Here is a 24,024-nt window from a genome sequence, read left to right as displayed (position 1 = left end):
AGGACCCTGGACAGGAAGGCCCCTGAGGGGACACGAGGGTCTCAAGGCCCCCTGCTGAGCCCACCCTCCAGCCCCAGGGACAAATCTCTGGGGCTGCAGATGAATCTCTGGGGCTGCAGCCAAGGTCCCAGGTACATTGTTCAGAGCCAAGCATCTTTTTCCAGACTGTTCTCTTCAGGGGGGCTGGACATGCATCATTCTTTGCTGGGAAATCAGGGCCCCACAGCCCCTGCCTCGAGGCTACAGGACGCCACATGTAGGGACCTGTTTTCTAGGGTCCCTAGACACCATCTCAAGCTGAATTTCTTGAGCTAAAGCAGAATCATACAGAGCGAAGTGGATCTAACCCCGCCCCCACAGCCGGCGCAGGAGAAGCACCTGCTAGAAAAACCACAAAACACCCAGAACAAGCAGTAAAATCTTGTGTCCGTTCATTTAATTCCTGCAGCTGTTTCCTCAATGTCACCCTGTCGTCCTCTGCCCTTAAAACCACACGACAAAGTGCTATTCACTTAAGAGATCGTTCCTATGTAAATGTCACCGTAAGACGCGACCGCCACGAAGAGGAAGAAGAAGACCAGAGTCCCCGTGTGAGGACAGCCGAGTGGGGGACCGTGGGCCGCCCCGCACGGGCACCGGCCGCCGAGACCCTCCCGGCGGAGCCGAAACCCTGAGCGAATCATCCAAAAGGAAAGGGCCGGTGGGGCCTGGGGGCTGGGGGCTGGGGTGGGAGGCGCCCCGGCCGATGGCCTGAGGGACCGGTAGGTGACCAGCAGGACAGGCGGGGTCCGGAGGATGCCGAGTGGGGAGGGGGCGTGACCAAAGTGGCCGCGCTCCCTGGAAAGGGCTCGAGGAGGGTCCCGAGGGCGCGGAGAGACGGGCCGCCTCTGCAAACACACGCGGGCGGCCGGCACCGCAGCCGAAACTCAGGTTTCCTATTTTCATGACAGCAGGTGACAGTCAATTATAAATACTTCCATCCTGCGAATAAAAATGCCCCCTTCCAGGCAGGGTCCTGAGCGCCCGCCCAGCAGGGGAGCGTGGGCAGGGCTAAAGGGTTTCCAGTCCACCTGGTGCCACCGGGCAGCAGTGACAGTGACAGTCCCACAAGGGTACCTGCACCTGTGCCCCTCAGCACCAGTGGGGTCTGTGTGTCCAGCAGGCCCACCCCCACTGAGAGGGGAGGGAGCCCAGCCCACCCGCGGGGGTACAGCAGCAAGACTCCTTCGGGCACAGCCCTGGGCACTAGGCCTGGCCCTCCAGCCGGGCCACGGCCTGCTTCAGGTCCTGCACCACAAGGTCCACCTCGGCCCGGGTGGTGCTGCGGCCCACGCTGAGCCGGATGGCGTTCCTGGCCACGTCGAGGGGAATGCCGAAGCTCAGCAGCACCGGGGATGGCCTGTGGGGGCGAGGAGGCCGTCAGCCGTCAGAGACGGGGGCTCTTCCGCGGCCCGGGGCCCTTGGCCAGCTCCCCCTGCCCTTTGCCACGCACCCCTCGGCCCCCCATTATTAAGGTCCAGCCCAAAGTCTCCCTGCTCTCCAGCCTGGGAGGCCAGACGCAGCACAGACACCCCCCCGCCCCATCCCGGGGGACAGACGCAGGCTGGGCCTGGGGCACAGGCGCTGAGTGGGCTTGCTTCTCGGAGGAGACCCCGCAGAGCCACACGCAGGAGGCCGAGGGGCTTGCCTCCCACACACTCCAGGCCGAGAGCTGCCCGAGTCGGGACTGTGTTCAGTCTCACGCAGTCTAGGGCCCTGGCCTCCAATGAAGGCCTGTCACCCATCACGACCTCCCCTGCTCTCCCCGGAGCCAGGCCGCTTTCCAGCTCCCCAACCCCCACCTGCAGGCTCCCCCACTCACCGAAGCCAGACACCAAACCCCCTTCCCTTCCTCCAGCAGGGCCGGTCCCCATACCCAAGCCCCTCACCCTCCCCTCGTGCCTGCACCTGATCCGGCCCCCATTACCCCTCCTGCTCCTGGCAGGGGGAGGGATCCGAACCCCAGATCTGTTCTTGAGGATAAGCTGAGCACCTGCAGCCGGCCTTGCCCCTCCTCCCACGCCTCCCCTCCCAAGGGCTGGCCCCCTGCCCTGTCAGGGACAGGGCATCACTCTCCACGTCCCTGCCCCGCCAGGCTGCACAGCTGCCCAGCTCCTGGGGCACGGACGTGCCCTGGATGTGCACTCACCGGTCTCCGAGGTCCGAGTGGCACGCAGCCCCCACGCTGGCCACCAGCGTCCTGCACTGAGCCAGCACCGAGCGGCCTGAGGAGACAGCACCGGTCCCCTGAGTGGAGCCCAGGCAGGGCCCCCCCCGTCCCACGTGGGCTGCCTCTTCTCTGCTGCACGTTTGGAGGTTCCCTCCCTCCTGCTACCTAACGGGATCATCCCAGGACACCGGCAGCAGGGTCCAGAGGAAAGGCTGCCTCTCCTTGGCCACAGAAAAGCAGACACGCTGCTGCCTCATACAAGTGGCCTTGAGCATCCTGTTCCGATGACCGCCTGGCAGGAAACCCAGAATTCTGATTAGCTGCCTTCCTTAATAATGCTTTAGAGTTCCAGTGTGGTTCGGTGGGTTAAGAACCCAACCAGTATCCACGGGGACGCAGGTTCGATCCCTGGTCTCACTCAGTGAGTTAAGGATCCAGCGTTGCCGTGAGCTGTGGTGAAGGTCGCAGACGCGGCTCGGATCCTGAGGTGCGCTGTGGCTGCGGTGTAGGCCGGCACCTGCAGCTGTGATTTGACCCCTAGCCTGGGGACTTCCATATGCTGCAGGTGCAGCCTTTAGGAAAAAAAAATTGATTGTTTCCCTGGTAATAATATTTAACTTCCCGTGTCTGTTTTCTAAAGGTAGAGACGCTGGACGCTGTCTTTAAGCTAGAAGGCATTTCCCTCCTCTCACAAGCACAGAGATTTCAAAAAATACATAGGTGACTGCTGATTCAATTAAAACAAGAACCTGCCTCACGAAAATTAGTATGAGCATCATTGAACACAAAGGCTGGGAGTTCCCTGGTAGCCTAGCGGTTAAGGGTCCAGCGTTGTCACTGCTCTGATGTGGGTTTGATCTCTGTCCTGGGCTCTTCCACATGCCATGGACACGAGCAAAACAAAACCAAAAAAGTCCGCCCCCAGAAAAAAGGGGAGAAGGTTCTAGAGGAATTTCGCTTCCTGCAGCAGGGAGAGCTGGAGAATTTGCCCTGCGCTTCGTTCTGGCGAGAGCACACTCCGCCTGGCCCGGTGACGGCCCCAGGCTCTCTTCACCGTCCAAACAAGCGGCCCCGCTTCTCGGGGTGACCCAGAAAGACCCACAAAGCGACGGCCTCTTCTGAGAAGTCAAACTGCGCTGCAGGGTGGCTCACCCGAGCCCTCCGGCATCAGACACGCGGGATGTTTAACACCTGGACTCAAGCCCCGGAGGCTCGGGCCGCAAAGTCCTGCCTGAGTCTGGACACGGGGACCCTGATGGGCAGCCGGGGAGGCAGCTAGCGCAGGAACAAAAGACACCTGAGGATGTCTAATTCCGAGCTACTTTGTTTTGTTTTGTTTTGTTGTTTTAGGGCCGCTCCCGTGGCATATGGAGGTTCCCTGGCTAGGGGTCAAATCGGAGCTGTAGCCGCTGGCCTACGCCACAGCCACAGCAACACCGGATCCTTAACCCACTGAGCGAGGCCAGGGATCGAACCTGCGTCCTCATGGATACTAGTCAGGTTCGTTTCCTGCTGAGCCAGGAAGGGAACGCCTAAGCTCATTTTTAGCTGACTGCCGCTACTTCCTCTGACCCTCATAAGATAGTTGTAAAAACTGCAGACAGAGATGGACCAACTAGTCTAAAATCCAGTTAATTTTATCTCCTTCCCTCCATTCTTCTGGCTGGACCAGGACTGTGTGTGCGCTGGGCGCCGCTGCGTGTGGAGCCTCAGCCCCGTGCAGGTCAGGGAGGTCAGGACGAGAAGGAAGCAGCTGCTCTGAGTCTGGGCACCACGGGACAGTGCCCGACAGGGCGACCCTGCCCTCGGCCCTCGGCCAGCCTCCTGACGACACGCGCCATGCCCAGCCCAGCCCACCAGCCCCACCACCCGCGCCAGGGCGAGCGGGAGGCGGTCATCACCTTGGAGCTGGGGGCCCAGGATGGAGAAGTTACAGGTGTTGGGCAGTCGCTCTGTGCCTGGAAACTGGCTGTTCAGATGGATTCTTTTACCGAATTCCGCCTGGAAAATCAACAAATCCTTCAGTGACCTCTTCAAAGCCCCTGAGCCCCAGCTGTTTGAACCTCAGCGTTCCTGGGAAATAAGATCTCAACCTCAACACCTAAAATGATTATCTGATTGATAAGGGCCCACCCGCAACAGTTAGGGAGCCTGGCCGTGGAGAGCGAGGTTCACGGGGGGAAAAGCAACTTCGGAATCATCCGGGCCTCCTACGTGCAGCCATCGGCCACTGTCAACACTGGGTCTGGAGCCCCTCCTTCGGGGGCGGCGGTCTCCCCCAGGGCTGTCCCCAGAGCCCCCGCCCTGCTCCTGGTCCCGCCTGGGCTCCGGGCTCCGGGCACTCACCGCCAGCCTCTCCTCCAGGTAGTCGCGGACGGTTTCCATGTGCGCCTCGTAAGCCTCGCAGTTCTCCGCCACCAGCTCAGCCGCCTGGGGACACGGAAGGCGCCATGTGACAAAGCACCTCAGTTACGGTACGGGGGTGGGGGGGGTGGCAGAACAGCTCTAAGTAGCAGAGGTGACTCTTCCTGGAAACGGGGTGATGGTCCCCTCAAGCAGCGCGTTTCCTGGCACATCACAAGCAGTGTGCACGGAGCCCAGGTGACGGGCCAGGTGACCCGGCCGTGGTAAGTGCTGGCATCCTCTTCACGTGCTCAGCTGGCGTTTATCAGGCTCCCGACACCCTCAGGAGCGGGAGACCCCACAGCCAGCGGCCAGGGAAGAGGGGACGCCTCAGAAGATCAGGTGAGCACCCAGAAGGGAACCTGGACAGTGGGGAGGGGCGATCCAGGCCCCCGGCCCCCAGGAGGGCAAGGCGCGCTTGCTCCTGGAACAGAGTGATCAAGGCGACAGCGCCCCGAGGCCCCATGACAGGTGGGATCTGAGCCCCAAACAAGCAAATGCACGTCGATTCTGCAGACGGGCTGCGGTGCGCTGACGGGGTGTCTAGCGATCGTCCCAGATGCGGGTGGAGAATGGCCGAGGGGGTCACACGGACGGGGGACCCACAGCTTAGAGTCAGTGCAAGTGGGCAAGGCGGGTGCTGGATGTGTTGTGGAGACCAAAGACAGGAGGACTGGCTGCTGCCTCAGGTGCAGGGGACAAGGACAAGGACGGATCGAGGGCACCTCCTGGACGTCTCAGCTGAGAACCTGGGTGTCAGGAGGCACCAGGGGAGCGAGAGCAGGACACATCGTGGGCCCAGAGGAAGTAAGGGGGACATGGGTCTCCCAGAAGGTCAGGACCTGCCCTGAGACGTCGAGCCCAAGACCGGAGCACAGGCCAGCGGCAGAGCCGGGGGACAGGACCGAGAGGCAGATAGGAGGCGGGCACAGCGCCCAGAGGCTGGCAATGGGGGGGGCGGGGAAAAGAGGTCCCACAGCTGCCAGAGGTCACAGGGCAAAACGGGGGGTGGAGAGGGGAGCAGGAGACCGGATGTTAGGAGGGTGGGGTGGGGTGAGGGGGCGTGCAGGCTGCTCTGGGAAGAGGTGGGAGCAGTGAGGACCGGGGAAGGATCGCGTTAATGGCTGGAGGGACAGCCAGTAGAGGAATGAGAAGACGCAGGAGAGGGGGCACCCAGGGAAGGGGTCGGAAACCTTGACTTGCCTTGAAGAGCCCCTGGCGCTGCCCGGGTGGGACGAGGGCACACCTCTGGGGAAGAGGGACCGGGGGGTGTGTCCAGAGCCTGATTGCCCTGAGGGGGTCCAGGCTGGACAAGGGGGGATGACAACTGTGTGACCCCCGTCCCCCCAGTTACAGCAGGGTCAGGGGATCTGGAGGAAGACGCAACCAAGCCTCAAGAAGAGGGTCACAGCTGCAGAGCCGGAGGGCAGGTGCCAGGTGCGGCTGAGCCCCCGGCCACCAGTCCTCTAGAGGAATCTCTTCAAGACACTGCAGCTGTGTCCCTGTCATGTAGGCCGGGCAGCCGGGCTCAGGGAGGTGGCGAGACTGGACCCGGGGGTCGGAGCAAACCTGTGGTGGGGACACCACTGTGTTCCTTATATTAGAAGAGACTCGAAAAAAGAGCTTTTCCCTTTTAAATGCCAAGCCTGTGACATCCACTCCACAGATCTTAAAAAGCACCTCTCCGGGTTGATAAATAAAACTGGAGGTTTTTCTCATCTCGATCTGTCTGTTGGGATCACGAAGGCTCCAGAGAGCCCGGGATGCCTATTACAGCGCCGGGGAAGTGCTGTCAGGCCATGGACCACACACACCCCGGTCCCTGCCCTCCTCCCTGGCCCAGAGCTCTTGAACCCCTGGCACCTCCTAAGTACCAAGAGCACCAGGAACAGCCTTCATTCTAACACTTGGTCTTAGACTCTGGCTCCCGACGTGGGACTCCTAAATCCCTCGGAACTTCCTGGGTGAGAGGAGTGTCTTTTCTTCTAATGAGGTGACTCTGGGTGGGTTCCTGGGTGGGAGCTGGTCACCCAGCCATGATTAGAAGCTTAGGATTTTCAGCAGCCCTCCCCATTCTCCAGAGCGGGGACAGGGGGCTGGAAGTGGCATTCACGGTTGATCAAAGTCTCCCTGAAACCCCCGAAGTCTGGGTTCAGAGAGCTCCCGGATGCTGAGAGGGTGGTGCCTGGAGAGGGCATGGAAGCCCCTTCCCACAGCTCTTCCTCCGGGACGTGCATCTGTACCCTGTGTCATATCCTTTCATTATAAACCAGTGCTCTAGTAAGTAAAATGCTTCTAAGCTCTGGGAGCTTATTCATTAAACACAAGGACGGGTTGTGGGACCTTCTGACTTAGAGCCAGTTGGTCAGGAGCATGAGCGACAACCCAGACTCTCAAGTGGCATCTGAAGTTGGTGGGCGTGGCGGGTACGTCTGTGGGACTAAGCCCTTAACCTGTGGGATCTGATGGCTAACTCTGGGTGGATGGCGTCAGAATTGAGTTGTGCTGCAGGATACCCAGATGGTGCCACAGAATTGCTTGGTAGGGGAGACCCCGCACGTCTGGTGGCAGAAGTGTGATGAGGGTGGCAGCAGCGTGAGAGGGAGGGAGAAACGCAGGAGGACGGCCGCGCTTTCCCTGCGTGCTGGTGGATAAAGCAAGAGTGCCATCCGTCCAAGGTCACCAAGGCTTTTACCTTTCCAAGGCCGGCGATCATCGGGGTGTTCTCTGTCCTGGAAGAGACAGGAGTCAATCCTATTTTCATGCAAAGCAAAGAACAAGTGTCCCAGGAAGGAATCCCATCTATCTGAAAGGCGTTCAACCAACATTTTTGCTTAAAAATGTTCCGTGTGGGTGCCTCCAGCGCAGCTGCTGGTCCCCCAAACCCTCTGTGCAAAGGTTTCTCGTCCTCCCCAGGTACGGCCAACATGGCCCACTGTGGGCAATACAAGTTGGGTGTCCAAGTGACACTTCTCCCTGGACCCTTCTTCTGCCCAGGAGAAACCCCTGCTCCGACTGTAGGCCCCAGAGCCCACTTCTTTGGTCCCACCGTCAACCGAGGCGAGGGTACAAGCAACTCCTTCCCCATCGGCCAACATTTCAGCTGAATGCTCTCAACTGTAATACAGCATCTTTCTGTTTCTAAAGATTTGGGGGGGGGGGTGCACACACGCGTCTCTGTCTGTGTGGGAGGCAGGAAAACCCCTGACGAACAGTGGTTCCCATCTACTGGTCTAACGAACTGAAAAACAACTCTTCACTCTATTTCAGGAAAAAATAAAACCTTCACTTAATTTTCTGAAGTTCGCGTTTTGGCTAAGTCATGTTTTCTTAAACCTTTGGAGGCGGCTACTGCTTGCTCGCCAATAGATGGCAATGGAAGTGAACTTGCAGCACAGGTATCATAGGGAAGGAGAGCCCACTGGTCTTCCAGACAAGTTTACTGTCAGGTCCGTCCCTGGAGACGGGCGCGGACCCCTGGAGGTGGCCTAGCAGGAGGAGGAGCTCTGGGCCTCGCCCTGGTCTTCTCCAGGTTGACGAGGTAGACCAGAAGCATCCCTCCGGGTCTATGACCTGTGACTGCCTGGAGACGGGGTCAGGGTAGCACAGCTGGGACCCTGTGTGAGCCCGGGAGCCCTCCCTGCGCTAGCCCAGCCCTCCGTCAGGTCTGTGTCCCCCCCACCACCGGCCTTCTCCACCCCTACCCAGAGGCATGCAAACCCTGCTCCCGCCCCCGTCCACCCACGGAGCTGCCCGGTATGGCTTCTGGCATGCCCAATGCTGTCTCTCCTTTTTTAAATGAAACTCTTTCTTTTGAGAGACTGTAGATTCCTGTGTGATTATAAGATGTAACACAGAGACACCCTGTGTGTCCTTTTCCAGTTCCCGCCAAGTGACACTGCAGGACAACATCTCAACCTTGACACTGACCAGACTCAGCATCTCCGCCAACAGCGAGATCCCTACGGCTGGCCTTTGACAACCCGCCCTTAGCCCCCACTCCCCCCCAGTCCCGGGCAACTGCCACCCTGTTCTCCACATCTTTAACTGTGCCATCTCGTGAATGTCATACAGGTTCCCTTGGGGCACAGTGGGTTATCTGTCATTCTCACTACTGTGGCTTGAGTTGCTGCTGTGGCACAGGTTCAGTCCCAGGCCTGGGGAACTTCCACATGCTGTGAGTGAGGAAAAAAAAGAAGATCATATAAACAGAATCCAGAGCTTATAACTTCAGGGGATTTTTTTTTCCTTGTTCTTTTCTTTTCTTTTCTTTTCTTTCTTCTTTTTTTTTTTTTTTTTTTTTGGCTTTTTAGGGCCCCACCCACAGCACATGGAGGTTCCCAGGCTAGGAGGTGAATCAGAGCTACAGCTGTGGGTCTAAACCACAGCCACAGCAACACAGGATCTGAGCTGTGTCTGCAACCTACAGCACAGCTCATGGAATGCCAGATCCTTAACCCACTGAGTGAGGCCAGGGATCGAACTCACATCCTTATGGATCCTAGTTCATTAACCGATGAGCCACAAAGGGAACTCCTGGATTGCTTTTTTCAATTCACCTCCCCGGAGATTCCTCCAGGCTGTTGTGTGTATCAGTGGTTCATTCTTCCTCACTAGTGACTGGCGTTCCACGGCACAGATGTGTCCCTGCTTCCCTAAAGGACACCTGGGTTGTTTGCAGCCTGTGTGAACAGGCTGGGAAAGAGCCCAGATGCCCGCAGCCTCTCTGGCAGAACCCCTGGCTTTTCCCAGCAACCGCCTTCCCCTGTTCCGTCACCACGTGGACAAACAGTTGGTCCAGCAGCTGGAAGCTAGGATGAAGTTTGCCTTGACCTACGGATGAGACTGTTCTGGAATATGCATGTGTGGGAAGAGTTTCATCATCGGACACTGGCTGTGTAGGGGTCATGCCTGCAGGGATCCGGAGAGCCTGAGGACAGTTCTGTCTTGATGTATTGGAGGACTCTGCCCAAAGCAGCATCGCCTGCCTTTCGTCAAACATATTCGTGTGCAGGTCTTTTGCTTGTGACCAGAAGTCTTCATTTCTCTGGGATAAACGTCCAGCAGGGCCACTTCTGTGTCACATGGCAGTGGCATATTTAGTTTTAACGAAACTGTCAAACTGTTTTCTAGAGGAGCCGTACCCCTCACATCCCCGCCAGCCGCGTATGAAGGGTCCAGTGGCTCTGCTTCTTCGCCAGCATTTGGTGGGGTCACTAGTTTTATTTCAGCCATTCCGACAAGTGCGGAGTGATGGTGTCTCCTTGTGGTTTTAATTTGTATTTTCCTAACAGCCGACAATGTGGAACATATTGTCAGGTGCTTCGTTGCTGTCCTCTGTAGTGATTGTATTCATGTCTTTTGCCCCTTCTTCTCCTTCTCCTTCTTCTCAGGGCCACACCCACAGCATATGGAGGTTCCCAGGCTAGGGGTCTCATCGGAGCTGTAGCTGCCAGCCTGCACCACAGCCACAGCAACGCCAGATCCGAGCTGGGTCTGCGACCTACACCACAGCTCACAGCAACGCCAGATCCTTAACCCACTGAGCGAGGCCAGGGATTGAACCTGCAACCTCATGGTTCCTAGTCGGGTTGGTTAACCTCTGAGCCACAACGAGAACTCCAGGATTGTACTTTTAATTTTGCTGTCTGTAAGTTCATTACCAACATACAGAAATGCAATTGATTTTGTACGTTTAGTTTGTATCCTGTGATCTCAGTGAACACACCTATTAGTTCTGGGAGTTTTCTTATCTATTCCTTGGGATTTTTCTACATACACAATCCGTGATCAATAAATAGGAAACGTTTTTCCTCTTCCTTTCCAATCTATATCCCTTATATTTCCTTTTCTTGTGCTCTGCACTGATTAGAATTGTCGGCGCTGTTGGATAAGCGTGTGCGAATGGACAGCCTGGGCTTGTTCCTGATCACAGGAGTAAAACATGAAGGCTTTTCACCAACAAGTATGATGTTAGCTGTAGGTTTCTGGTAGATGCTCTTTTTAAATTGAAGTAGTTCTCCTCCAGTCATATTTTTGTGAGGATTTTTAACAAACGAATGTCGAGTTTTATTGAATGCTTTTCATCAAATGGCAGTGTTTTCTTCTTTCTTTAATATGCTGGATTACACTGATTGATACGGATGTTTAAACACTGAATCCACCAGCCTTGTATCCGTGGAAGTCCACTTCATGTTGATATATATATCACCCATAGCACCAGATTCCATCGGATAATACTTTGTTAAAGATTTCTGCATCTGGAGTTCCTGTCGTGGCACAGCAGAAACAAATCCGACTATGAACCATGAGGTTACGGGTTCGATCCCTGGCCTCGCTCAGTGGGTTAAGGATCCGGCGTTGCCCTGAGCTGTGGTGTAGGTCGCAGACGCGGCTCGGATCCCGCGTTGCTGTGGCTCTGGCAAAGGCTGGCAACTGTAGCTCCGATTAGACCCTAGCCTGGGAACCTCCATATGCCAGTGGGTGTGGCCCTAAAAAGACAAAAAGACAAAAAAAAAAAAAAGGTTTCTGCATCTAAACTCACGAGAAATATTTGATCTCTTATTTTCTTTTTTTGTACTGTCTTTGCCTTTGATTTTGCTATCAATTCACAAAATGAATTGGGACGTGTTTCCTCTTCTATTTTCTGGAAGAGACTGCTTAGAAATAGTGCTAATTCATTAAATATTTTGTAGAAGTCTGTGAAACTATCTGGGTCTAGAGGCTTTTTTTGAGGAATTTAAAAATGACAGAATCAGGGCGTTCCCATTGTGGCTCAGCGGCAACGAATCCAACTAGTATCCGTGAGGATTCAGGTTCGATCCCTGGTCTTGATCAGTGGGTTAAGGATCCAGCGTTGCCATGAGCTGTAGTGCAGGTCACAGATGTGGCTCAGATCTCGAGTTGCTGTGGCTGTGGTGTAGCTGCAGCTCCGATTCAGCCCCCTAGGCCAAGAACTTTCATATGCCACGGGTGTGGCCTTAAAAAAAAGACCAAAAAATTACAAAATCAATTTCCTAATAGTTATAGAACTATTCAAATGACCTATCTCATATTAGGTGAATCGTAGTAGTTTATAATTTTTGGGAAGTGGAACATACACTTCGTCGGAGTTACCACATTCATGAGTGGAGGTTTGTCTGCAGCATCCGGGATCCTTTTGAGTCTGTAGCACTTGTAGTGATACATTATTTCATTCTTGATATTGGCAATTTGTTTCTTTTTGTGAGCCTTACTAGAGACTTGTCAATTTTATCACTGTTTTCAAAGCGCCAGCTCTTCATTTCATTGATTTCTTAAAAGTCGCTTTCGTTTTTAATTTCATTGATTTCTAGTCACATCTTTGTTATTTCCTTCCTTCTGTTTGCTTTGGGTTTATTTTGCTCTACATTTTTTTTTTTTTTTTTTTTTTTTTTTTTTTTTTTTTTTGGTTCTTCAGGTGGAAGCTGAAATGATTCACTCGCGATTCTTTTTTTTCTAACTTACGCATTTAGTGCTGTAAATTTCCCTCTCTGCAGTGCTTTAACTGTGTCTCTTAAATTTTGGTATGTTGTATTTTCATTTTCACTCGCTTCAGTGTATCTGAGGCTTCCTCCTTGGCCCATGGGTTATTTATAAGCATTCTGTTGGTTTCTAAGTGTTTGGAGATTTTCCTATGACTTTCCAGGTATTGGTGTCTAGTTTGATTCCACTGCAGTTAAAGAAAACACTCTGTACAGTCTCAGGTCTTTAATGTACTGAGGTTAGTTTAATGGCACAGAATTTGGTCGATATTAGTATATACTCCATGGCAGCTGAAAAGAATGTGTACTTTGCGGTTGCTGGGCAGAGTTTCTAAAACATGCTGATGAGATCTTGTTGGTTGATGGGTACTACTGAGTTCTTCTTTATCCTAGACAATTTCTGTCCAGTCGTTCTATCTATTGTTGAGGGAAGGGTGTGACGTCTTCATCTGAACTGTGGATTTGTTGATTTTTCCTTTCAGTTCAATCAGTTTTTGTCTCACGCATCTTGCAGCTCTACTCTTTAGGGCATCCACATTCAGAACTGCTGTGTCTTCTTGGTGGACTGACTCTGTCATCATTACGTACCCCACCTCTGTAATTTTCTCTGCTCAGGAGTCTCCTATGTCTAATGTTAGACAGCTATTCCTGCTTCCCTGTTTGTGTGATACATTTTTTTCCACCCTTTACCTTTTTTTTTTTTTGCTTATTTTTTCTTTTCAGTTATTTAAAAGTTTTATGGAGGTACAGTTGGTTTACAATGTTGTGATAATTTCTGCTGTATCCATCCTTTACTTTCAAATTGCTTCTACTGCTATATTTGAAGATGGCATATAATTGGGTCGGTTTTTAAAAGTCTACTCTGCCAATCTCTGCCTTTTGACTGGTGTGTTTATTCCATTTACACTTAATGTAATTGTTGATGTTTGGGCTTAAGTCTGCCATTTTAATTTTTGTTTGTTTGGGTTTGGGGTTTTTTTCTTTTTTTCTTTTTTCTTTTTTAGGGCTGTACCCAAGACATATGGAAGTTTCCAGGCTAGGGATCAAATCAGAGCTGCAGCTGCTGGCCTACACCACAGCCACAGCAACTCCAGATCCAAGCCACATCTGCGACCTACACCACAGCTCACAGCAATGCCAGATCCTCAACCCACTGAACAAGGCCAGGGATTGAACCCGAAAACTTACAGACACTATGTCAGGTTCTTAACCTGCTGAGCTGCAATAGGAACTACCATCTGATGATTCCTGATATCTTCTTAGTTCCTGAAAGATATCTCTGCTGTGTATGATTCTGGCTTGAGACTTCTTTTCTTTGAACTTTTGCCAAATACTGCATTACTTCCTCTGGCCTCCATGGCTTCTAATGAGTAATTCCCAGCCATTCAAATTATTTTTCCCTATAGGTAAGGCGTTGGGTTCTTTTTGTCTCTACTGGGTGCTTTTGGGACTTTTTCTTTTCTTTTTTTTCTTTTCTTTTTTTCTTTCTTTCTTTCTTTTTTGTCTTTTTGCCTTTTCTAGGGCCGCTCCCATGGCACATGGAGGTTCCCAGGCTAGGGCTTTAATCAGCGCTGTTGCTACCAGCCTACGCCACAGCCACAGCAACGTGGGATCCAAGCCGCATCTGCGACCTACACCATAGCTCACGGCAACACCAGATCCTTAGCCCACTGAGCAAGGCCAGGGATTGAACCCACAACCTCATGGTTCCTAGTCGGATTTGTTAACCACTGTGCCACGACGGGACCTCCCAGGAGTTTTTCTTTGTCTTTCATTTATGGAAGTTTACTTCTCATGTCTGGGGATAGATTTCTTTTGGTTTAACCTGTTTTGGTTTTGTTCAGCTTCTTGAATCTGTAGATTTTTTTCCTTGCCAAATATGAGAAGTTTCCAGCCATTATTTCTTCAAGTTCTTTTTCATCTGCCTTCTTTCTCCTCTCACTTGGGGCCTCAATGAAATGAAGGATGGATCTTTTGTTACAGTCCCACCGGTCCCTGGGGCACTGTGCAGTTCTTTTGAAGTCTATGTCCTCTCTGTTTTTCAGACTGATTTATTCTATTATTCTTTTAGTTCACTGAGTCTTTCCTCTGCTGCCCCTATTCTGCTGCCGATTCCATCCACTGAGCTTTTTACTTTGGTTGTAGTTTTTAGTTCTGAAATTTACATTTAGTTCTTCTCTACAGCCTCTTTTTTTCCTGATACTTTCTATTTCTTTTGTTTTAGGTGTGTTCATAATTGCACAGAAAGCATTTTTATTGTATGTGCCTTAAAATCGCTTGTCAGATAATTCTAACATCTTTGTCATCTCACTATTGGCATCTGCGGATTATCTCTTTTCTTTAAGATTTTTCTGTTTCTCAGTACGATGAGCGATTTTCAGCTGAAGCCTGGATATCTGCTTATTGTGAGTCTGGATGTTTCTTAACGCTTCGGTGTTAGCTGGCTTTTTGACCCTGCTCTGGCAGAAGGACTGTGCCAGTTCATCACTGCCGAGTGGAGGCAGACGTTCAGGTCCCTCCTAGGCCTGTGGAAAGGCCCAAGGGGAGAAAGGACCTTGACAGTGATGGGAGTGGGTGGAAGCCCAGGGCCCCCACATCCTCCACTGACCCTGTGGGGGGGGTACACTACTGTGGTGGGGGCAGAAGTCCTGGCTCCTCACTTGGCCCTGCCTGACACACAGGAGGGCTCTGGGCAGAGGACCCGGCTCCCCACGTGACCTTGTGGCAAGGGTGGGGTGGCAGCAGTTTTCTGTCGACTGGCTGGAGGAAGCAGGTATCGCCTTAAGCGCTCTGTCTTGCTGGGCTGTCCTTTCCCTGGTCCACCAGCCAGAGAGACCCGGCTTTGCTGGGTACTTTCTGTCAGCCTTCATTGGTGTTTCTGAACTGCTGGCTTCTTCTGCTCCAAGTGTGGGATAAAGGAGGCAAAAGAGCCCCCAGGAAACGCGCCACCCATCGGCCATCTCTCCCCCTAATTATCAAGTTTCTGCCAACACATGTGGTGCTGGTCCCACCTCATGACCCGGTTGGAACACCCCAGGGACACAGGAGCCACCATAGAGGAAACCGGGGGGCTTCTTCACGGCCCAGCTCACCCCACAGTTGAGAGGAGGGCAGCACGTCTCAGCAGGGGCTCCCCAGGCCTCTCATCATTGGGGTGGGGGGCAAAGGAACCAAAGGAACTTGCACTTTGAAGCGGCTGAAAGAGGGAGATTTCCTTCCTCTGCCTTGAATCACCCCAAACAGACGGCAGACCTGTGAGTCCTGGGTGTAGAGTTGACTGGTGCAGCCACGTCTGACCCAGTGGAGATGACGTCTGGGCCATGACAGTGCTTCCAGGACACAGAAGAGCCACTGCCGTACAGACGAACAGCAGGGCCAGGGGGTCAGAGACCAGGTCAACCTCCTACCTTACCCTGGCCTGAAATTCCGCTCTTGTCCACCTCCAAACAGCATGGGGTACAGAGGGGTGAGCTCCCCGAGCCCTCGGACGTACAGTGCTCCGATCCTGGGGCCATAGAACTGAAAGGAAAGTAGTCGTTCACTTCATAAGAACCTTCTGGGGACCCCCTCCGGACGCGTGCTGAGTGCCGAGGGCACACGGAGATGCTTGCTAACCGACGGGCTGATGCCTGCGGCTCCACAGCCCTGCTACTTGTCTGTCCCCGATCCTGACACGTGGGGGTCACAAAAGCCTTCAGGGGTGGGGCAGGTGCTGGACTCCGGCGCTCGGGGGGGCAGCAGAGCACCTGCACACCAAGGGGGAGGCCCCGCGAAGGGGAGGGGCTGAGCAAGAGGTCACCAAGGGCTATTCCTGAGTGTGACGCCACGCTCGCAAATCCGTGTCAGGCAACAACTTCAAGGGCCACCCCGTCAGTCCCGCACACACGCTCCTTTGGGAACCCGCTGAGAGTAAAGGACTAAAAATATCCCAGGTTCCAACGGGCTGCTGGGAAGATGCACAAAAGCTAAGAAGGGTGTTCACTGTGCACGAGGCCCCCAGCACCACCTGGGATGGAGGTCCTAAAAGCACCCCTTCGCACGCCCAGCCACACTTTAAATCAAGTTGGGGAAGCAATCACTCTCGAACCTGCATCTTCCGTCCCTGGCGGGGCGTGAGGGGCTGACCAGGGCTCTGCACATGCTCTCTCCGGGGGCAGAGAACCCTCACTTCCTGGCTAAACCCACCTGAGACCTCAGCTCCACCCCCACCCCCACAACGTCCCCCCAGCCTTGCCTGGCTGCCCCTGCTGCCCGGTACCAGCTGCGCTGCCCAGCATCCCCATTGAGCACCCAGTGTCTCAGCTCTGCCCGGCTCCCCTCCAAGCTGCCAAGGGCAGGGCCGAGAGGCATCTGTCCTCTGGTGCCGGGGCCTCGCTCTGGGCAGGTGCACCCAGTGCTGGGGGGCAAAGGAGGAGCAGTGCCACAGGCTCTGCTCAGAGGTGAGCTTCAAGGGGCACGGATGCGTCTCCCCGCCAGGAGGGCAGGAAGGCGGCCTCCAGGGACGCACCTTGTGGCCCACGATGGTCAGGAAGTCCACGCCCAGGTCCCACACGTCCACGCGCCTCTTCCCCAAGGCCTGCGCGGCGTCCGTGTGCAGGAGCAGCACAGGCAGCCCGCGGGCCGCCCGCTGCTGGTTCAGGGCTCTGACTCGCCGGCTGATGTCAGGCACCGGCTGAGGAAGGAAACACACAGCTGAGTAGGCTGCCCCGGATGGGTGAAAACGGAATGGACGAAATTAGGAATGAATGAGCACGGGCGAAAAAGTACCAGACTGAAGAACAGAGGAAAAGAAGCGGCCAGGCTGGGCTGCACGAGCTCCCGGTCCCCCGGCCACCATCCTCCTAAAAGGAACAGTGACTCACCATGACCACGCCGGTCTCGTTATTGGCCAGCATGATGGTCACCAGGCATGTGGTCGGGCGCACAGCCGCCAGGATGTCCTCAGCCTTGACCTGCCCGCTCACCTTGGACACGGGGACAAAGGTGACCTCTGAGGAGAAAAACACAAGGGGCCAGGTCAAGCCCACAGGGTCTTCTCTGGAATGTTCCCTTATTTATTAAAAAAAATTTTTAAGTGAACTCAACTGTTTTTATTTCACTTTTTTTCTTTTTTCTTTTTTTTTTTTGTGGCCTTGGTGAACAGGGGCAATTATGTGGGATCTCAGCTTCCAGACCAGGGATTTAACGTGGGCAGCGGTGGTAAAAATGCCGATTCCTAACCCCTAGACCACCAGGGAACTCCCTAGAATATGCATGTAGACACAGTGGGAAAAGCCATTGTAAAGGTCAGAAAACTGTGAAGGAAGGTGAGTCCCCCTTTATCACCCTGTCCAGAGACCACTGGCTGGAAGGCATCACTGACGAACCCCAGTTAACAAGCCGCCTGGGGAGGCTCTCTGTTCCGCCTCCAAGGGACCCGCAAGAGGCGTAGTAAGACGCCCTCAGTTCACTGCGCATCTCGATGCTGCAAGCACTTGCCCTTCACTCACTCGGCACTTGACCCAGCCTTCATTAAGCGCCTACTGTGCCATGTTCCAGGCACTCAGACTCTCACTACTGCAGACAGAAGACAGGCAGAGGCGACTAACTCGAGGTTCTGGGTTCCACGCGGTAAAGACAAATGCACCCACTTCCCTCCCGCCACAAGGTCCCATGAAACTGAGAGCACGGATTTTTCTCAACAAGGGCGATCAGCTGAGGATGAGGAATTTCCAGAAGATAGAAAGACGATGGCGTTAGATGAAGAGCGGTAGGAACCCCCCTCAGGGCACCGCGAGGTGAAAGCTCACCCCACGTACAGCAGGAAAGGGTCCATCCAGAGACCAGGCTGGCGCAGGGCGCACGGCGCCAGGAGCAGGGCTGGGGCGGCCGGGGCAGGCAGAGGACGGGGTTCTGACGCCCAGAGGCCCTCGCCTTACACCCAGGATGTGGGCCAGAGGGGCCGGCCTCAACAGTCTAGGCCCGGGGGGCTCCCGGGGTGGGGGTGGGGGCAACAAGAGAAGGGGGTACTGGCACGTCCGCTGTCAGGCCCCAAGGGGAGCTGCTGAGCATGTGGTCAACAGCACCAGCCCTCAGGGGATACAAATCGAAACCCCCGTGAGACCCCACGCCGTGCCCACTAGGACAAAGTTACCGGGAAAGGGAGACAAGAGCAAATGCTGGCGAGGACGTGGAGCAACGGGAACCCTCAGGTGACAGTGTGAACTGGTGCAGCTACTTTGCACTAGAAAGGGTTGGATGAGACATAGAGACACGTCCAACGGTGAAGCACAGAGTCACCGCATGACCCAGCAATGCCACTCCGGGGACCGACCCGAAAGCAACAAAACGCACGTCCACGTGAAGCTTTCCACACGAATCTCACACGGGCAGAGTATTCATGACGTCAAACGCTCCTCAACCGACGAGTGCGTGTGCAAAACGCGACTGCGGTCCCCATAAGAAGGAACGAAATCCTGACACGGGCCGCGGCACGTGGGCAGATCTTGAAAACATGCTGCTGAGTAGGAGGCGTCACTCGTGAAAGACCACACAAGTCACACGGTTTTCTTCCTGCGAAAGCGCGGGGTCGGGGGTGGGGGGGGGGATCTGCAGACAGAGTTTCCCGGTTGCTTAGGGCTAAGGAAGCGGGGCTGCGGTTCACAGACACCAGGCCCCTTTTGCGGCCATGACGTCTGCTCTACAATTGCCTGCGGGACGGGGCGGCTGCAGGACGCTGTCAACACACACAAAACTGCTCAATCGAACACTTCAAGTGGGTGAAGCCGACAGTAAGTGAGTTCCATTTCCATCGAGTTGACATCAAAAGCAAAACAAAACAAGTGGACAGTGTGGGGGGGGACGGTGGAGGTCAAGTCACCATTGACTTATCTGTTATTTATTTATTTTATTATTATTATAATTTTTTTAAGGGCTGCATCCATGGCATATGGAGGTTCCTAGGCTAAGGGCTGAATTGGAGCTACGGCTGCCGGCCTACACCACAACCACAGCAACGTCTGATCCTGAACCCACTGAGCGAGGACAGGGATTGAACCCGTGTCCTCATGGAAGCTCATCGGGTTCGTTAACCCCTGAGCCACGAGGGGAACTCCAGACCTGACTTTTTTTAGTTAAAGAGGTGCGTTCAGGTAAAACCATAAAGAGAAAAACCTTTCCGGCAGTCGAAGGGAAAACTGGTAAATAGAAAAAACCACTTCCGCTGCCTCCCTCAGGCGTCCAGGCAGATCGGGTAAAGCGGCTGATGCTGGGGGAAAGCCACGTCTTATTCCAAGGACGGTCCAACGGTGGCTGCCTGAGAAAAATGACTCTTGTGTTTTCTTTTTTTCTTTTCTATTTTCAATTAGAGATCTCCCTCTTTATTTTATTCTTAATTGTTTCGGCCATGCCCACAGGATGCGGAAGTTCCTGGGCCAGGGATTGAACCCACACCACAGCCGTGGCCATGCTGGGTCATTACCCCAATGAGCCACATGGAACTCCAAAATATCTTCTCTCTCCCCCCCACCTCCAATATATTTTCAAAAGCTAGTATCTACATCTGTGTCTCAAGACGTCACATCGCCGTAGCAAGGACCAGAAGGGACCAGGGCCATTGCTACTGCTGGCCAAGCTCACCTGCCCCTCAGACGGCCTGGCTAGGGGCCCGCCCCTCTCCGCCCTCACCTGGGGGCCTCGCCTCCTCTGCTGAGATAAGGGCTCCGGGCAGGAAGCACTCCTTTTTGCTTTTCCCACCAGAAGCTAATGTCTATGTGGTCTTTTTTCTTTACCAGAGGGAATGCAAGCCACGATTTTTTTTTTTTGTCTTTTCTAGGGCCGCACCTGCAGCATACGGAGGTTCCCAGGCTAGGGGTCTAATCGGAACTGCAGCTGGCAGCCTACACCACAGCCACAGCAACTCAGGATCCGGGCCACGTCTGCGACCTACACCACAGCTCACGGCAACGCAGGATCCTTAACCCACTGAGCAAGGCCAGGGGTCGAACCCACAACCTCATGGCTCCTAGTAGGATTCATCAACCACTGAGCCACGACCAGAACTCCCAAGATTTAATTATTAAAATCAAACAATGAAAAGCAATGGTTAGCTATTATAGGCATGTTATTCATACATTTATCATATCTGTTATGCATAGATTCATCATACAGAAGAGTCTGACACATCATATTCGGTGACCAGTGACCCGCTGTACAGCAGACTATTGAGTTTTCCCTCCGGGAACATCTGCAAGGACAGGCTGTGTGACCCTTGCACCCGAGCCAGCCAGGCAGCGCGCGGGAGGGTGAATGATTCACCAGGTCGCACCCCCCCGCCCCCCCCAGCCACTCACTCACCTGCCTCTCGTTCCTCCACCAGGTGCTCCAGGGGCAGGCGGATGGAGTCGTGCTCCACGGTGCAGGTGATGAAGTGGGGCAAGGCCCCCGCCACGGGGCGAGGATGCTCGGCCGCGTCCCCCTCTGAGATGTGGGTTTTGTGGAAATGTTTCAGGGCAGAATGGATGACTAAATTGTTTGACTGCAGAGACATCACAGAGAACTCACTTAGGAAACGACCCTGCGGGGAGACTTGCAGTAACAACCTCTCCCACTCGTGTTTCCCTTGGGGGCTAACAGGGAAAAGGGGGAGAGGCCTCAAAGACACTCACTCCTGCACTGCACTTTTGGGGGGGCACAGCCACATCCTGCGGAAGTTCTCAGGCCAGGGACCCCACCCACAGCAGGGACCGGGGCCACAGTCATGAGGACGCCGGATCCTCAACCTCCTTCACCGCCAGGGAACTCCTGCACCTTTTCAGAGGTCTGACTGAAGGGCGTTGTCGAGGCTCAGAGCTGACAAACCCAACTAGGATCCATGAGGACTCGGGTTTGATCCCTGGCCCCGCTCAGTGGGTTAAGGATCTGGTGTTGCTCTGAGCTGTGGTGTAGGTCACAGACAGAGGCTTGGATCCCGTGTTGTTGTGGCTGTGGAGTAGGCTGGCAGCTACAACTCTGATTTGACCCCTAGCCTGGGAACTTCCATATGCTGCAAGTGAGCCCCTAAAAAGATAAGAAAAAAAAAAAAAGATTTAACTGCAAAAAGACTCGGGAATTTTAAACTTTCAAAAATGTCAGACGACATTTCTGGTGAATTATGCATTTTTTTTTTTTTTTTGTTAAGCAATATTATGCACTTTTTAAAATTTTCTAAATCAATCAAAAAAGATATTTTGAAATGCACAGTTTTGTATATGTCATGAATGGTCAACGGGAACCTGCTGCGTAACACAAAGAATCCACTCAGTATATTCGGTGACAGCCTGTCTGGGGACGGACATGTGTGTCTGAACACCTGATACAGAAGGTGCATCTGTATACGCTTTGCTGTACAGCAGAGGTCAACATAGCAATGTAAACAACTATACTTCAGTGAACTTTTTTAAAAAAAGATATTTTGCCCAGGCACCCATCACTGGTGGCAGCGTGAACTGGCCCAACCTCCGTTAAGGTTATATCAAGCAAGCCCTCTGACCCAGGAAATCTATTGCCACAGTTTTTTTTTTTTTTTTTTTTTTTTTTGGTCTTTTGTCTTTTTAGGGCCACACCCGCAGCATACGGAGGTTCCCAGGCTAGGAGTCTAATTGGAGCTGTAGCCGCCAGCCTACACCACAGCCACAGCAACGCCAGATCTGAGCCACATCTGCGACCTACACCACAGCTCACAGCAACACTGGATCCTTAAGCCACTGAGAGAGGCCATGGATCGAAACTGCATCTTCATGGTTCCTAGTCGGATTTGTTTCTGCTGCGCCAAGACCGAAATATTCTGCATTTCTAGACTTGATCCTACAGCTACACTTGCACAGAAGCAAAATGATGGATGTAACATTTATTAAGTGTACAATAGTGTAACAGCAAGACCTCAGGAAACCCCTCAATGTCCATTAAAGGGACTCGTTAACGTAATTACACTCATTCAAGGGACACCAAGCCGATGTAAAAGCACCAAGGGGGGGAGTTCCCACTGTGGCACCGAGGGTTAAGGATCTGGTGTTGCTGCAGCTGCTACGGAACTTCCATATGCCACAGGTGGTGGCAAAAAAAAAAAAAAGCACTGAGGGAAACTCTGTGAGCTGATGCCAAGGATCTCAAGGGCACTTGTTAAAGGACAAAAGGCAGCGAGCATCGTGTGCGGTTTCCTACAGTTGGTATAAAAAGGGCGCAGTATGTACACGTTTGCTTATACACAGCAAAGACCCGGGAAAAGGAGAGACGTGTATCAATCCACACACTTGGGGCTTTTAAGGCACAGCTACCTCTGCAGGACACTAACAGTCCCGGACCCCTGAGGGAGAGGACGTGGAGAGCTGAGGATGGGGGCAAGGGGACGTTGCTGTCATAAAGAAATCTTTTCTTTTACTAAATACAACACATAAATAGAAAAGTGTATGAAATAGAAAGGGAAGTTTAACGAAAAAGCACGAGAGTGAACACCCGTGTAACCGTGCCTGGGTCAAGACAGAGCCGGTTCCTACACCGGGAGACGGGCCCTCAACCACCGCCTGAAGCTAAGCAGCATCCTGACGTCTATGGCAACCCCTCCCCTGCCTTTCTTCATGCTTTTCCTTCTTTTGTAAGCAGCCCTACAGGATTTTGCTTATTTTGCCTCTTTTTGACCTTACATGAATGGAATTGAACTGAATTAATTTTTAAAGGATTTATTGATTTATTTATATCTTTTTTTTTTTTTTTTAATTTTGGCGGCCCTGCAGGACATGGAGTTCGCAGGTCAAGGATCAGATCTGAAGTGCAGTTGCTACCTGCACGGCAGCAGTGGCAACACCAGGTCATTGAAACCTTCTGTGCCAGGCCAAGGATCCCACCTGCATCCCAGCACTGCAGACACAGCTGATCCAGTTCTGCCACAGCAGGAACTCCGGAATTGAACTTTCTTTCCAACTGAGGATTAAATCTATTCAAGCATCCGAAGGCAGGACGGCACGGTGGGGAGGCGGTCCCTGCTGCTTGTTCTGCTCTGAGGACACACACACTGTCACACGGTGCTCAGGGGACTTAAAAAGCCCTGAGAGTTTAACAGGTGGTCCTGGTGGGTAAGGGAGGCGGCTGCTGCCAGGGTTCGCCCAGACCTGAGACGCATCAAACCAGGTAATGGGGAGAGGGTGGTGGGCGGGCGGTTCAAACGTGTTTCTCCGAAAGGCAGGTGGTTCTCTCCAGCCCCGAGTCACGGCCTCGCAGAAAACACTGCTGCCCCGCACAGCGATTCCTGGTCTAGAAAGGCGGGCCTTCCGGGGCTGCACACCTCAGGTCAGATGATCTGACCCACCGAGAACGGGATGGAGGTGCCTGGGCCCCTCCCACGCGCCGCCTCCACCTGCCGGTACCGGCCCAGGGGCACTCGACTCCACCAGACGCCCAGCGGCGATGGGAGCAGAGCAGCCTCTGCTGGAGCCGGCACGTCACCTCTGAAACGCACCGTGCGCCCCAGGCCACCACGCTCCTGCACACCCGGCCCCCGAGGAGGCCAGGAAAGCCCCACAGGGCAGCTGGGGTGGCTCCCTGCGGGCCACCAGGGCGCTGGTCCTGGGGATGGTGGGAGCCCAGGTGCCGGGCGGCAGCTCCCCTTCCCCTACCAGGCTCAGCCCACACCGTCCGGCCCCGCGCCCGTCCTGGCGCTGCTGGGCTGGGGGCTGAGGGGCCCGCTCCCCCCCGCGACGGCATCAGGGTGAGCACATCAGTCCCTGCTCTTCAGAGGGACTTCCGGATTGTCCCCAGGCTCCGGCTGACACGACGGCGGCTGTGAACCGCACAGTCCGGCCTGCGCGGGGTGCCCACGCGCGCGGTTCTTCCGCAGGGGGTCCCTGAGCGGCGCGGCCGGCTGACAGCGCATGCGTGGCCTTGACCGCCTCTGGCGAC

The 24,024-nt window shown here is 54.0% G+C and overlaps 1 protein-coding gene across 3 annotated transcripts in view; it reads right to left on the bottom strand.

The window, feature by feature from the left end:
- Positions 1-421: 421 nt before the first annotated feature.
- SCLY (selenocysteine lyase) overlaps positions 422-24,024 on the bottom strand; it is a 37,563-nt gene continuing 13,960 nt past the window's right edge. For 2 of the 3 annotated variants that reach the window (XM_021074966.2, XM_084998859.1), the window contains 9 exons: positions 20,449-20,629; positions 16,977-17,104; positions 16,622-16,786; positions 15,527-15,633; positions 7,308-7,344; positions 4,556-4,639; positions 4,111-4,210; positions 2,189-2,264; positions 422-1,399 (listed from right to left, as the gene is read on the bottom strand). In XM_021074966.2, coding sequence (XP_020930625.2) covers positions 1,246-1,399; positions 2,189-2,264; positions 4,111-4,210; positions 4,556-4,639; positions 7,308-7,344; positions 15,527-15,633; positions 16,622-16,786; positions 16,977-17,104; positions 20,449-20,629 — 1,032 coding nt within the window. In that variant the 3' untranslated portion in view covers positions 422-1,245. The remainder of the gene's footprint in view (positions 1,400-2,188; positions 2,265-4,110; positions 4,211-4,555; positions 4,640-7,307; positions 7,345-15,526; positions 15,634-16,621; positions 16,787-16,976; positions 17,105-20,448; positions 20,630-24,024) is intronic. The other variant, XM_084998858.1, reaches the window with a different exon arrangement.

This window comes from Sus scrofa, chromosome 15, assembly GCF_054392235.1.
Source record: "Sus scrofa isolate SSC_HxYL_T2T_F1_AM1 chromosome 15, Sscrofa_HxYL_maternal_Yorkshire_Landrace_v2.0, whole genome shotgun sequence".
NCBI classification, from domain to species: Eukaryota; Metazoa; Chordata; class Mammalia; order Artiodactyla; family Suidae; genus Sus; species Sus scrofa.
Note: the sequence above shows the minus strand (reverse complement) of the source record. Positions and strands in the feature narration are given on the sequence as shown.